At 33.7% G+C, this 16,251-nt stretch overlaps 1 protein-coding gene across 7 annotated transcripts in view; it reads right to left on the bottom strand.

The window, feature by feature from the left end:
* Positions 1–2,123: 2,123 nt before the first annotated feature.
* Positions 2,124–16,251, bottom strand: part of NAALADL2 (N-acetylated alpha-linked acidic dipeptidase like 2) — a 1,407,963-nt gene continuing 1,393,835 nt past the window's right edge. For all 7 annotated transcript variants that reach the window (XM_074298220.1, XM_074298221.1, XM_074298223.1 and 4 more), the window contains one exon: positions 2,124–4,696. In XM_074298220.1, the coding sequence (XP_074154321.1) occupies positions 4,498–4,696 (199 nt within the window). In that variant the 3' untranslated portion in view covers positions 2,124–4,497. The remainder of the gene's footprint in view (positions 4,697–16,251) is intronic.

Here is a 16,251-nt window from a genome sequence, read left to right as displayed (position 1 = left end):
CAAGATGGATATAAACTTACATCAGACATTAAAGGAGATCAAAATGTTTGTGCTTTCCAGGGCTGGGGAAAAATATAAGGTTGCAAAAACTTCAATTCATAGTTCTAAGAATCATGAAACAATATGAACTCTGGAGAAATGAAAAGAGTATCATTCAAAGAACAATAAAAGGGCTCACATTGGTTATCACAAACAGGAAACTATAGAGGACTGAAATAAGAGACTATAAAAAAAAAAGTAAGAGCAAAAAAAGAAGATAGACTGGTCATACAATCAGAGAAGAAGATAACTGATGGACTATTCTTGAACTACCACTCCTCTGATATCTTTGCAAAAGAACAAATGGTTTGACATATTGAGGGGACTGCTAGTAGTGAACAGATGGGAAGACATGAATCAGAGCTGCAGAGGATAGCTGGCATGGATGGGTTATGATCTATATCATTAAAAGGAAATCCCGCATTAAGGAGAACACAGATCCACAGGAGCACATGACTATTGGGTTATAAAACTAGGGCTGAAAATCTCTTTTTTTGAGATTCCATCAGAAACTTTTAAGTCATCACACTTCTATATCTTCAGATCAGTCAACATTGTATGGGGATATTTTGTGACTGCTTGCTTTCTCTTTTTCATCCTATTCTTTGTAAGTCTGTGACATTGAGCAGTTAGAGGAACATCTATTTGCTTGTATCTAAATCTGTGAATTGCTATGTGTCTGGTTACGGTGAAGCTGAAAATTCATTATTTATCTATTGTAATCAAGTACCAAGAATATGGGAGCTACCTCTTTGCTTTTTGATCACTTTGGGAAAGTGGATCATATTGGAAAGATTGGACTAAAAATAGTCCTTGGCTAACTATGCCCATTATTCTTTTCAATACAACGTGTTGTCATTAAGAATGTGTCAGCCCCAAAGCCTTGAGCCCTGTTTGATATTCTAGCAGTGTAACTCTCTTACCTATGTCACTAAATAATACATGCATAAGGATGTGAACCAAAAGTAATTTAGATGGTCATGATAATATTGAGCCAACTTGCTCTAACATGAAAGTCCTTAGCTCAATTTTCCCCTTCTCAGTTGGTAGGGCAGTAGTAATGTACCCTACTTAGCATATGTCTTTTACATGTCCCTCATCTGAATTCTCTGGAGGTAGCAGTGTTACTGGTTGGCTAAGACAGACAAGGAACTTGCCACTATCTGAAGCAGCAGCCCAGCTGTGCTCAGCAGCTGTGGAATGACGGAATACCCAAAGATAAAGAATTCTATGGGGGGGGATATCCTTTGGATCTCTGGGAGATAAAATAGGCATGAGAAGTAGAAGATCTGAATTCTAGATTTCACTACAAGTTTATGAGTCAACAAATCACTCAACAAATCTATCTCTCTGGACTCAGTTGTCTCATCTGTAAAAATAGGGTTACATCTTACTTAAACAAAGGGGATTGGAGCAGAGACTGTATTGAAAGCATTCTAGAACTAGAATTGACGACTCAAGGCACAGATATACACTTTACAAAATTCTAATGTCTTTGTGTGGCTGAATTAATGGAATTATGCTTTGAGCCCATGCTATCTCAGAGTTAAGGTGAGAGAAGAATTTCACATATTTTTAGAGGTTAGAGATATTTCCAGTCAATGGGAAAAACATGATTCCTATTATTTTCCTAATGTGTCCAAATTATCAATTCTCCATTTCTGCGGAACACACACACTCATACACACACACACACACACACACACACACACACACACACACACACACACACACATATACACACACACACAGAAGATCAAATGAAAACAAATTGGTAGACCCCTGAGCATGGCATAGCAATAACACTGGTAGTTAAGAGGTTTGTTATAGTTAAAGAAAGATCTATTATAGATTTCATATCAGTTTGGCATCTGGCTTAATCAGAGTTAAGTTTCTTCATGAATTCTCTTAAATGGACCAATAAAAATCATACTCGCCATTCATAATTAATGGCCCACATTCAAATACTGAAACTATAAAATTTTGAAGGATAATATAGGTTATCTCCAGATTATTCTGTCTGTGCCTCATTTGATTTAGAGGGATAAGTGACTGTTATTTTTAAAAAGTAGATCTGGAGATGCTTTAAAGGATTAAGACATTTATTTAGAGATAAGTCAGGAATGGAAGAGATTTTCAATCTGAAATACAAAATGAAAACAAAACAAACAAAAAACTGCTTCCCTATAGAAAGACTAAGAAGGTTTGCCTTGAAACCCGATTAAATATTTAAGAAATACCTGCACAAAGAGAGTGTTTTTAAAATGTTCTACACTGTTTGGCCCCAGGTGTCCTGAGCTTGTGTCTCCCCTTGTGCTGTAATGTTTATCTTGGAAGAACAAGAAAAGGAACTGAAGATAATATAAGGAGGGAACCTTGCCTTGGCAAGCCTCTAGCTCTTCCATATGGAAAACTCCTCCAATATGGCAGAAACAAATATTTTTAAAGGAAAACATTTAGAAAATACTTTGCAAGGAGGAAGTGATTCTTAAAATAAAGTGGATTTACTGGGATAATTTTCATTGCAATTGCCCTTTAAGGACTGAATTTTTCAACTAACTGCCTCAAATTCTGTAATTTCCCAGTAGACTCTAAAATAAAGGCTCCTTAAAGATAGGAATTATTCTCTTTTGTCTTTGAGTATCATTTCTTTAAATATAGTATGCTTTTAGTAAATGTTTGTTGAAATTTTTTTGGTCATATAAAAACTGTGGAAAAGACATTTTGATTCATATCATTGAATCAATCAATAATGATTAACTTTTCTTTACATTTTTGCCTATAGTTGACTATTCATTTTCTTTTCCTAGTGATTTTTTTAAACCAAAATATAGAAAAATAGAAACTGAAGACTAGGAAATCAAAACCTATAGGCTTTCAAGAACATGGCATCAACCGAATGCTAAATTAGTAAATCTGAGGGTTGGATATCTGATATGAAGTGACATGTGAAACAAGGGTGTTTTATTAGGCATAAGAAATTGCAAGAAATAGTCTGAAAATAGGTTTTCAAATGGAATCAGTTTATGTGATATCAGAAATACATTTTTCAAATAGACTAAGAGAATACTGTAGAGGTTTAAAATGTTATGTGATAGGAGATTATGGAAAATAGCGGATTTAGGAGTTGTTATGTTCATCTATAGCCAGATCTAGTTTCCAAAAATTGCTTTTCCTATGGTAGTTCAAAATGGAAGTTGCTCTAAAAAGGTGAGAGGATGTGGGAGAGGAAAGATAAAGCCTATCTATAAAACTAACCCATTTCCCACAGTGAGCTAGTATCAGAACCACTGTACCCTAAATTACATTCTCCTGTCCAAAGTCATGTTTGATGTCACCAACACCTATTACTACCATTAAGGAGGTCAGATAGAGTTGGATGAACCATTACTAAAATTTCCTTCATTAAAAATTAATAAAATTTTCACTGGGTCAGAGCAATCATGTTCATTCTCTAAAACCCACTTTTCTTTAGTGATAGAAAAAGGAATTTTCTTCTTTCTAAAATATTTATGTTTTCAAAAAGAAACTTGGTCTTCATTTCTATAAAAGTACTTTTGACTTGTTCTTGGGAAAATGCCTCTCAACAAGGTTGCTCAAGCTACAAATAAGAAGAGCACTCATTAGTCCTTTTTAAAGGGAGCCCTAGGTAACAATGGTTTCTTCCATCCCCATATATTCTTCTGTTTCATAGATGTGTACCTTTCCTTACATTCTTACAAACTCAACTGAGAAAAATGAGAAGATTCAAAGCTTTACTATGTATCTTATTAGGGAAAATTTGCATTTAAATTGTTCTGTGCAGATATATCTCAAGAGTTTCCCTAGACTGTTTATGGCTCTTTGATTGGTAACACTTGAAAACTTTATTTTTGTAACCAGTGTATTACTACATCTAGTTTTGTTAAAATCAGGCACTTCATTTCACAAACAGAAACATTCAAAGGAGTTTTTGGTCAACTGGTCACTCAGTTGAAACAGCTGAATTCTTCATAAAAAACACTTACCATTGAAATTAAACTTCAACTTTATCAATTCTCCATTTCTATTTTAGAAACTGGGTCACTAATAGTGCTTACATGTAGGAGATAAATAACATTCCTATGTTTCATCCACAGGAGCAAAGATTGTCCAGAACTTTTTGGGCTTCAGTCCCCAAAACATAGTATTTTTTTCAATATGTATATAAAAATACAGCAGATTTCTTTCTAAAAGATAAATCTTAAGTGTTAATCCTATAACTTGCTCTTACACATTTCAAAATGTAGATGTATGAAAAATAGTAAATGTGCAAAAGGCTCTTTTTCACATACATTTTAAAACACATAATAGTACCTTTAGACAACAGTTGAAAACCTATTGAAAAAAAGCCTTCAACCTCACAGAAATCCTGGTCAGAATAGAGCTTTTGTTTGCTGAATTGTAAACAAACTTTCTTTTAAAATGCTGAGAATTTTCTCAGTTCTTCCCCAACAAGCCACTCTCAAACACATCAAGTCCTGCTTTGAAGAAAACCTGAGCTGAATTGATGCTGTTCAGCACCTTGGACAGTGCTGCTTGAAGGGTCTCATTTGACAGATGTAACTTTTCATGTTCCCAAGCTTCATGGAGTATGGAAAACTGGTGGGTCTTCTCATCCAGCCTGTATAGAATGTTTCTGAAGAGAAAAACAAAACATTTAACTGCTTTATGGTGAAAGCAAGAATTTATTTCTCAACATTAAAACCATTTTTTTCAAGTAATCATTGTTTTTTTTTTTTTTTCTTCAAAAGGCACATATATCAACTAGTAGAGAAATATAATTAGGCTTAAATTATTCCACTGAGATGATTGGTCAGAGCCAAGATCAACCCCAAGCTATTTCCATTTGTCTCTCTCCACTCCCCACCCACTTCCCTTTCCATATCCAAATAAGTTAGAGCACACACCATTATGCCAAAAAAAGATAGCATGGCATAGTGAATATTGATATAACTTTGGAAGAAGACCTATCAGCAAATTCAGTTGCTCTAACTTGATTGGAACCCCCATTACCTTATACTCTTTGGAACCTAATAATTTGTACAATAAATATTTGATAATTAATTGTCACCCACTGTATGACCCCCTTATGGAAAGGGTCAGTGCATGGGCCTAATTCAATTTAAAAACATTATTTTAAAATAAAGGCATTGAGAGTCCCAGGTCACTTCATCTCACCTTCGGTGGCCTTATTTTCTGGAGCAAGTAAGATACAAAGACAGAAAATATGGTCCCTGAGGAGTTAAGGACCTGGGCTACATATTAGATGCACACATAAAACAAGGAGCCAGATGGAGCTCCCAAAGCAACAACAACAAAAAGAAAACACTCACCAGGCACCAGAACTGTCCTCAACTGTACAGAGAAGATAACACCAATTAAGAGAGTCTAGGAGTTAAGGAGCAAGGGAGGAAACCCAGCTGGGGTATGTCAGAACTGCATCTGGTATCTACTTGACTCTTAGGAGGAGCCTGCCCATGCTTCTGGCATAACAACTCTCTACCCTGTCTTTACTATCCTATTCCCTTTAGGAGCTGGGATAAATCAGTTTTGGTCCCTTAGACAGTATGAGGTTTGACTCTAGGAAAGGGCAAGCACCATTCTCTCCTGCAGTCAAATCAAGATGTTGCTTCATCAGCTTTTGGGGAAGGGGTTGGATTCCAGCTCTTCCTCCCTCCCTCAAGAGCATGCTCAACCATGTCCATCTATATGGGGACTAAAATAAGATGGGCTATCTTCTCCAAGTCTCTGGGCTTATCCCTTTATCCTCTATTCCTTTAGTTCTTTTTGTCTTAGACCCAGTTTTGTCATTCTTTTTTTCCCTCAATAGTATTTTATTTTTCCAAATACATGTAAAGATACATTTCAAAATTCATTATTGTAAGATTTTGTGTTCCAAATTTTTCTTCCTCCCTCCATTACTGCCCTGCTCTCCAAATCATCAATTTAATATCCAATACTTTTAAACATATTTCTATATTTGTAATGTGCAAGAAAAATCTGACCAAAAGGGGAAAAGTTGTGAGAACAAACCAAGCAAGCAAACAAACAAAAAGGTAGAAATAGTATGTATGTTTTAATTCATATTCAGCTTCCATAGTTCTTTTTATGGATGAGGATGGCATTTTCCATCCCAAGTTGGAACCAATCTTAAAGGTGAAGTTCACTTGTAATAAGAAATTTATTCTTAAATTATTCTCTCTAATTAACTGGCAGAGAAATTAATGAAAGAATGTGGCTTATGGAATAATGGGTAATGTGCTTGACTTGGCATTGGGAAAATATGGTTTTAAATGTTTTCCTGGACACCAAGAAATAACAAAACCATGATGGAGGCTTAGATTTTCTCTGAACCTTAGCTATGGAAGATATGGGTTTACTCTGTAAAGTTATTTTGAATTTCCGATGAAACCATGTGTATAAAGCACAAACTATAAAGTTCCAAATCATTTATTTAGTGCTTTTCAAATTTGCAAGCCAATTCCCACACATGACCATATTTGAACTTTAAAATAACCTTGAGTGCTAGGCACTATAGGCTTCATTGTCTCAATTTTAAAGATAGGAAACCGAGGCACAGAGTAGATGTTTCAATAGGATAGGCACTAGTCATAGCACCTGGCTTCAAATGGATTCTGGTGCTGACTGCTATGTCTTTGAGCAATCATTTATCTTTTCCATGTCTTTTTTTTTTTTCATTTCATTTATAAAGAAGCAAGGGAGTTAAATGGAACAGTGAATTAAGTTCTGGTTGCAGAGTCAGGTACACCTGACTTCAAATCCTGCCTCAGATACTTATTAGTTGCATGACCCTGAAAAAAATCACTTAATCATTCTCAGCTTTGGATTTGACTATCTGTAAAACAGATAATAATAATATTAACTTAGTTAGGCTGTTGTGAAGATCATATGTGAAAGGCTCTGAAAACTTTGAAGCACTGTATAAGTGCTATTGTTATTAGCAAAGATAATAAAAAAAAAAATGAGTGGGCAAGGCTATGTCCAGAGGTCTTTAGGTCTAAAACTAAATAACTTTGTTATTTAGCTAACATCACAAATCCATTAAGTATCATACAATTAAGATTCTTCATGATTTCTTTCCCTTATTCCAAGATAATGGTATTATCCCTTCCTCCAAATTATTTTTCATTATTTTGGTTTCACTCAACTACCTTCATGTACTAGTTTTCTAAAAGTACACTTGAACACAGGCACTACTCCAGTTGTGTGTGTGTGTATGTGTGTGTATGTGTATGTATGTACTTAATACCTAGCATGGTGCCTTGTACCTAGTAAGATACCTGAACCTACAAAGTACCTTTATAGATCCTTGCTGAATGTTTTTTCCAGTTGTAAAAGTAATTGAATAACCATTATTAGTCACATTGTCATGATCAAAATTATCAATGAAAATATATTTTCAAATTTTTTCATAAAGGTAACAAAAAATTCCTCAAAAGAAGCTCTCTAGCAAATAAAAGAAAGCAAATGGCTTTATTAGGCTAACTCAAGGAACTTATAATAACCTTAAATCTTTTTTATCATAAACCAGAGAACTAAAGTTAGAAATCAAAAGAATGAAGTTTTTTTTAAGAGATCCCTTAAATGTTTTGAGATGAACACATCTGATAGAAGGAAAACAACATCAAAGAGAGAAAAGTAGTCTAGAAACTCCATTAGTAACCTAATTTTCTGACCTATTTAGTAGCAACTTCAGATTTGTAATCCAAATTCCAGGAGTATTCTCATGAAATAAAGATAATTACAGGAGACATTCTGCTGTGAATAGTATCAGAATCTTATGATAGGTGAAGGGATGATGTATAGAGAAATGGCCATTAAGGAAGGATAGGCTTGTGGAAGTTTACATCTCAAAAGAGTATTATATTCAGAGAAACCAAGGTTTTAGTATGTGAAAGTGGGGGCAAAGAGGATTTAAAGACTTAATATAAAGGTCAAAGCATTAAATACATTTTAATCTTTTTGATGAATATTATTTGTAAACAACCACTTCTTTCCCTTGTTTTTGGTTCAATGAATAAAACAGAAAGAAATATTAAGCTTATTTCATATTTGGAAGTGTTATCATTTATAATGTGATCCCTCTGGTTTCTCTTTTTAGAGTTTTACTGTCAATAATTCTCATGTAAAATTGATTTCAGTAGCACAGTGTTTAAGAAACTGCAATAGAAGCTCTCTATCCCTTAAGCTCAGAAGTTACCTCAAGGAAAAGCAATGGGATGATGCTCCCTATTAGAATGATCAGAATTGCAATCGGGACAGTTTCAGTGAAAGATTCAATGAACATAGGAATGATACAAAGGATGTTTCCATCTCTTCAACTTCTATTGAATTTAATAGCAGCTATAGACCACAGAATCATGTATGCATAATATGATTATTAAATGTTAAATATGATTAATATTCAATTTAATGAAAAGGCAACATTAATATTCTATGTTCATAAAGATTATAGGATTAGTCCCTTAATGCCAATTCACTTAATCATAAGTTCAGATGTAGTATATTTATGTAGACTTTTTCAGTCCTATTTGCTAGAAATGACCTAGAGAAAAATGATGAGGAAGAAAAAGAGAACAACGGTGAGATCTCAAAGCAACAAAAACTTCAGCAGTGGTTTTGATCAAATAGAAAAATGTATATATCTATTTCTTTAATGACAACAGACCTGGTTTGGGCAATAACCAGAATGTGCTTTCTCTAACTAGTAAACAATCCAATAACATACTTTCTAAATGCCTCTAAACAAGCCATGTGAATAGAAATGGATCATTTGCTTGGGTTGTGAAACTCTACAAGGAGATAAACACATTTTCCATATGGTCTGTGATTCAAGGAGTAGGTTAGTGATAAACTCTTATAAAAGATAAATAATCATTTCCATTTTACCCAATCAGAGTGCATATCAGCATAGACCTAAGAAACTTGATGACTCCAAATGACAGAGTTTCTTGTATCCTCATTCCATTCTTTTGGACAGTTGATGATATAATTTAACCCTCCCTGATCTATGATGATGGTGAAATAGATCACCTCACTCAATGTATTGTGATTCGTTGATTACAACCATGGAATCAAATAAATATCCATCCTCTAAATTTTTTGTGACAAGTGTAATTTGGTTTAACGATTTCCCCCTCAGGAATCTCATTTTTTCCAATTCCTTATCCCTATACCACAAGCTATTTTGTTTCTTTAGTTATATAGAATGAATTTCTGTATTTATTATATCATTTTATTTCTTATTCTTATCTAACTTTTCTTCCACTGGAAGAATTACAAAAGTCTCTTGGGCATAAAATAGTCCATTGTTCCATTTTTCCTTACATTTCAGAGTTTAGAAATGTTCTTAATGGAAGAATCAAAGTACTAGGCAAGTACTAATATCCAATATACTTTCCCAAAAAAGTAGTATAAGAAGAAATGCAATAGAAGGAGGAAAGATAAGAAACCATCAAAAAACACATTTTCTTTTTGAAGGGGTTATACCTCAAGGATGTTCCTTCCTCCCTGTATTCCTACCATCTCTTAGCCTAGTCAGTAATATTGTAGAGTACCTTTTATGTTGAATGCCTGGACATGTTTTATTAAACTGGGCACAAAGATTGCTTGTTACAACTTTGCACACACAGCTTTGTGTTTGAGGGAAGATAGCAGCAAGTTTTTATTAAATAAATTCAATACACCTATATATTAACACTCCAAATTTAAACATCCCAATTTTAGCATATAGGAGATCTCTCCAGATCTTTTGAAAGGGGGAAAAAGGTTGCAATTGTTGCTTCAAGGGTTAAAACACCAAAACATCTATAATAAATATGGAGAAGTCAGCTATGTTATAGCAACCAAATCAATTTGAATTGCTCCTTGGAGTTTTCACATCCTCTCCCTTCCCCATCCCCCATATTCTCATTTGTGGGCCTCTTTCTTCTTCTTATTTCATTTGGAGGCTTCAGTTCTCATTGGATGGTATATGGAACAGTTGAGCTGTTTCAGCAAAACTGACTGGGGCAGCTCTTTGTAAAGAGAATTGATGGCTACATAATGCAGCTAAAATTTAAACACTCAGTATTAACTATAGCCACCCTTAGGTTGATCCATCTGAAACCTAGGAGACTTATAAATACATTCTTGCCCTTGAACAAGTCTCTTTTGCTCCCGTACAGATCAGCATTTTTGACCAAAACATTTGAGTCAGTGGCCTTGTGTAAATATCGCTGATGGCATAGAACCTAAACTTTAAATGTGTTTTGATTTCAGTATGGATGGGACTTTTATGTCCAAGTGTCTTTTCTTTCCTGTATGGTCTGTCCTTTTCTGGAATTACAAATCAGGGTCAGACCCAAATTCACAAAAGCCACGCATCAGACATTTATCTAGAATTATATAGGGTCATACAAGCTCACCAGCTCAATTGAGATTAACAACAAGCATTTATTAAGTATTTACTATGTACCAGGAGCAGCTAGGTAGTGCAGTGGATTAAGAGCCAGCCCTAAAGTCAGGGAGAGTTCAAATCTAACCTCAGACACTTACTAGCTATAAAAACAAGGGCAAGTTATTTAACCTGGTGTGCCTCAGTAGTTCATCTGTAAAGTGAGTTAGAGGAGGAAATGGCCAACCACTCAAATTTCTTTGCCAAGAAAACCCCATGGACATGACTTAAATGACTCAATAGCTACATATACCAGGTACTGTAATAGGCATATAAAACCAAAAATAAATCAGTATTTGAAGCTTTAAAAGGGGAGATACAGAGTATACAGTCAGATAGTGCATAAGGATAAAAGAGGAGCTAAAGAGCAATAGCAAGTGCTAGGAAATCAGGAAGCCTTCTGAAAAGAAAGTTCCTAAGCTGAGCCTTGAAGGAAAGAAATGAAAAGAAAAAGCATTTTTGAGACAATGACAAGAGCTTATATTCTAGACATGGAAAGTAGTGTTGCAATAAGATGGAGTGCCAAGTTCAAGGAACAGTAAGCAGTTCAGTTATAATGGACTATCAAATTAGTAAAAGGAAAGAACAGAAAGTACTATCTAAACTTAAGAGTTTGACATTTATCTTCCAAGAAATGGGAGTGTCAAGACAATAATTTGGTATTATGTAAGACAAGGCTATAAAGGCAAACTGGAATTGGATTGTGAAGTCTTTAAATGAAAAGCATAGGATATGTATATAGTTATGAACCTTCATGACTAAGATGATAGTGGGATCCTCCACCAGTATTCAGGGAGTTTGGCAGAGGGGCATATCTGGGTTGGGATAAAGAAGATAATACAAAATCAGTGGTAGACAAAAATGGAAACAAGGATTCAGAGTTATTTCATGTTGAAATATTGTCTCTGATAACTGAGTGATAGATTCCTTGCCAAAATATGTTTGTCCTCTTATAAACATAACCTTAATACAAATCAGGATCATTTTCCTGCAAAAAGAATAAACTAGTAGAACCTTGGCAGCATATCCACATTTCAATAAGTCACCATGGTATTTGCATATATACAACATAGGTTTCCTAAGGGCTTGGATACACATCAGACATAATTAAATTATTCTTTAATTGAAATCACTTTAGTAAGCTAACATATTTAAAACAGCCTTTATTCTTCCCTCCTTCCCCTCTGCCCCACACCTATCTGGTAAAATCTTTCCTATCATCTGTAACTATTTGGAGCTTATGAATGTAATTCATCCAGTTCATCTGACCCACACACAACAGAAAGAGACTACTAAGAGGAAAATGTAATACATTATTGATGACACTAATGAAATTACAACACCCATCAGTCATTTTAATGGGTCTTTTTCAATGACACTTCACTGTGACCTGAAAAGATCATCCCCAAACTAGGAAACCTAATTAATAACTTTAGGCAGCACCATTGAAGGAATTGATGCATCTTTGTTTAACTGACAAATCTTTCCCATTCAACTAAGGCATAAGGATAGATGAGATGAATTTGGAAACAAAAGCACTGAAAGTTATTAGGAGTCATTTCTTTGTATGTGAATATTCAATTATTGATGGAAATGATAATTTTTCTTTTCAAACTTTGATTTTCATTATCATAAAGGTGGATGGGATGCCAACATTTTACAAGCTTAAATGACTAAGCATTATATCTCATGCTGACAACAATAACTCCTGGTTTTCAGACTAGATAGGAGAGACATGTTGAATTCAAACAGGGAAGGCCAGCTCTATTTCTGTCAGTTATGACCAACTCTCAAAAATTGTAACAAGCACATTATTTTGTTAACACTAATCAGAGTATTTGTTCTAACACCAGGTTTTTAAAAAAAATTTGCTATCACCTTCCATGAAAGCACATGAAGCATACTGCTTGCTGGTCTATTTATAAATATTATTTCATCTAAAGTTATATCTGGCCTACATCTGCAAAATAAAGCTGATTACTGCAGCAATTACTGGAATCATTTCAAGTATAGAATTGTTTAAGTTCAAATATCTATATAGTTGGTTCAGAAGGAAAGGAATCAGTGTTGTTTTGGTATCTCTGGGGTATTGGTAACACCATTAGAATAGCAGAATAGTGTTATCAGATTCAATTGGAAATGGAGTCCACTGATCCCTACATAAGCATCCCTGCAGGTCACATATTGACTTAGTTTGAAACTGTAATGTTATTTGTGTTATGTTTTTATTCATTTTGTTAAATAATTCTCAATTACTTTTTAATCCAGTTAAGGTAGTATGCCTTATTACAGTATATGAGCAGTATTTTAACATCTCTGATATACATAAATTTGTTGATATTTTAAGAAATGTCCTTTTCATCACTCCCTTTGCTGACACAGATAGCAACCCTTCAATGATCAGCTAGTTCTGCAAGTTGAAACAGCAAAAAAAAAAAATCCTGGAATCATGGAAGGGAGATGTATAGGCAGGCAATCAATGATCTTAGAAGGTCACATAGTTTAGTCTGATTAATTGAAAGACAGTGAAACAGTCACACAGCTAGTCAATAAAAGAATGTGAGTTAGAATCCAGAACTTTTAACTCACATCTATTTCACTGATTTTTATATCAATCTCAATATTCTCTTGGGTTTGTCACCCAGCCACTTGGGTTTTGTAGCACAGTTGGTTCTGCTGCAGATTATTCCACTGTGACACAGTTCAACTACACACTATAGTGATTCAGCAGAGTGGAAATTGAGCAGCTGTAGATATATAAGAACATCTAAGTTAGATCACCTCTAAAGAGATACCAAAGTGAAAATTTTCAGGAATATTATGGCCAAACTTCAAGTCAAGGAGAAATTGTTGCAGGCATTCACAAATAAACAATTCAAATATAGTAGAATCACAGTCAGGATAACAAGATTCAGTAACTAATATATGACCTTTCATAACTTTTCATTATCAAATTTTCTACATGATAACCAGATCTAATTCTTCTCTGTTTCTTTATGCTAATTCTTCTCTAAAAGGGGGAGATGCAAACTTTTAGGTCAACCAAGGCATACTGACAAGTTAGACCTCTTTGTTTTTTATCCATCTATAACAGAATGGAAGAGTGGAAACATAAAGAGTAGGAAAGACAATGGAAATTGCTAAAAATTAATCAATTAAACAACAAATTCATTATCTATGACCTTTCAATTTCTATAAACTTTGTATTTTCCCTTGATCCTTTTGGTGAACCTCTGAACTATTCCAGTAGAGCCAAGAAGCCTTTCTGGAGTTGTTTCACTTGAACAATGGCTCTAACCATATCTCTGAAATGTACCATTACAAGTATGGTAACATGGATATACCCTCAACCACATCAAGGAACTTGTTTTAAGTGATTTTTATGATTAGGTAAAACAATAATTATTTTGATTTTAAGTTGAAAAAGGTTTAAGGGAAGATAGAAGAATAAGGAAAGATAGTCATAATGTTAAATAAAATATATCTGATATTTGATACTATACTATATAATACTATAGTATATGTAACATACTATAATATAATGCACATGTAGGATTAAAAATATGAGCTAAAACGCTCTGAAGAAAGATGGAATTTTTTTTACAACAGAGAATTCAGAAGACTGTACAAGAATGAGAAACAGAATGGTAAAGTGTATACAGAACTAGGTTTGGAATTAAGATCTGAATTCAAATTCTGCATCATACATGTTTGATTCTTAGTAATTAACTAAACTTCTCAGTTTTCTTACTTGTAGAATGAGAATAATAAAGGAATCTATGTCCCAGGTTTGTCACAGGGGTCAAATGGAATATTATATGTAAAGTACTTTGCAAATTTCAGACTGTATAAATGAGAACAATTAATATCATGTGGAAAATAATTTAAAATGATTAATAATCCCAGAAATTTAAATTTGAATTCCTCTGGAGTATTATTTAATAACCATAACATGAAACATAACAATAAAACAACAACAACAAAATATTGATGAATCCAGTGTTGGAGGGGCTATGGGGAAATAGAGACATTAATTCCATGCTGATAGAACTTTCAAATGATCATGGGAAATATGTCTATTAAGAAAACTATATAGTACTTCAATTTACAAATCTTACAACTTTGAATTTATGCTCCAAGATGATTAAATACAGCACAAAAAGACCCACATAAGTGAAAATGTCTATAATGGGATTATTTGTAATAACAAAGAACTAAAGAACACATATACCTAATAACTGGAGAATGTATGAATGAATTGTGATGTAAGAAGGGAAAGGAATATCATTATGCTGTAAGCAATAGTCACTATGAAAGATTTAGGGAAACAAGTGAACTTATATAAACCCAAAGCAAAGAGAAGAAATCTGTGGGCAAAAAACAACATATACATGACCAGTTAGTTAAAACTAAATAAGGTGCTACCATTAAATGAAAGTTACTGCAAACTTCTCCCCCTTTCTGTAAACCATTATTAATTTACAAAGATGAAACACAGCATGTACTATGTGTGTATATGTATATATATATATATACATATATATATATATATGTATACACACACACACATATATATATATATATATATATATATATATATATATATATATATATATATATATATATAAAACTACTGCATTAGAATATTTAACTATTTTCAGAATATGTGCTTTTATATGTTTGGTTGGGTATTGGAATGCTATTTGGATGTGTTCATGAAATGGTTTCATTATATCAAAACAAAAGTTATCAATTTTAAGAAAGAGGAGATTTAGGGCCTTATTAACATAGTATTCAGTATTTTCACCTTTGACTACCAGGTCATACTTTATTTCTAGAAAAGTCAAATCTGAAAACAATCTTGTCTATACATTTAGACATGTACTCTTTTGGGAGTGGGAAAACTCTATTTTGAGAGTCCCTAGAATCCCTCCCTCCTTTTTGTTCTCATAGTATCTCCTTTCCTTTTTGCTCTTTTGCCTCAATTAGCATCTGGTCTGATGTAGGTCCTCATACTTTGAGCTGAGGCTCCAACTCTTTAAAATTGGTGGTTCCAGGCAATCGGCTAATTCTAGTTATTAAAATAGTGTTATTTTGGATATCTTAACACAGCTTTTATAAATCACCATTCACATACAAGGGTATTACTTATCTATTATATTTTTTCAATATACTTCCTACTAAAATTCACTAACTTCTCTTCCCAGCCTCGTATCCTTAGGAATTGCTATCTAATTTCATCTTGATTTTAAAACTTTCTGCATGACTTTATAGGAAAGATTTTTGATTCTAGGTCTCCAGAAGTGGAAGAGATTACTAAAAGCTAGTCATCTGAATTAGCTACCACCATGAAGATCGCATAAACTATTCAAAAGCACACTGGTTTTGGTGTAAGATCAGGGTCCACATCTTAGCCACTTAAATACTTCTCCCTTTCTTTTTTATTCTATATGTAAAAGGCAACAAACACTTATTAAATACTACATATGAACAATTGTGCTATATTCTCATTATACTCTCATTTGGTGATCTCATGTACTCCCATGACTTCAGTTATGATTTCTAGGCACGTAATACCCAGATCTATATATCCATTCCTAATCTTTTCCCTGAGGTTCAATCATACTTGTTCAAAGGTTTTGGAAACATATCAAACAAAATTCCACAGGCTTATCAAACTTAACATTTCCAAAACAGAACTCATTATCTTTTCTCCAAAAACTCCCCTCTTCTGA

This window comes from Sminthopsis crassicaudata, chromosome 3 (assembly GCF_048593235.1).
Source record: "Sminthopsis crassicaudata isolate SCR6 chromosome 3, ASM4859323v1, whole genome shotgun sequence".
In the NCBI taxonomy this organism is placed as follows: domain Eukaryota; kingdom Metazoa; phylum Chordata; class Mammalia; order Dasyuromorphia; family Dasyuridae; genus Sminthopsis; species Sminthopsis crassicaudata.
The sequence above is the reverse complement of the archived record's forward strand: the minus strand, read 5'-3'. Positions and strand labels throughout refer to the sequence as shown.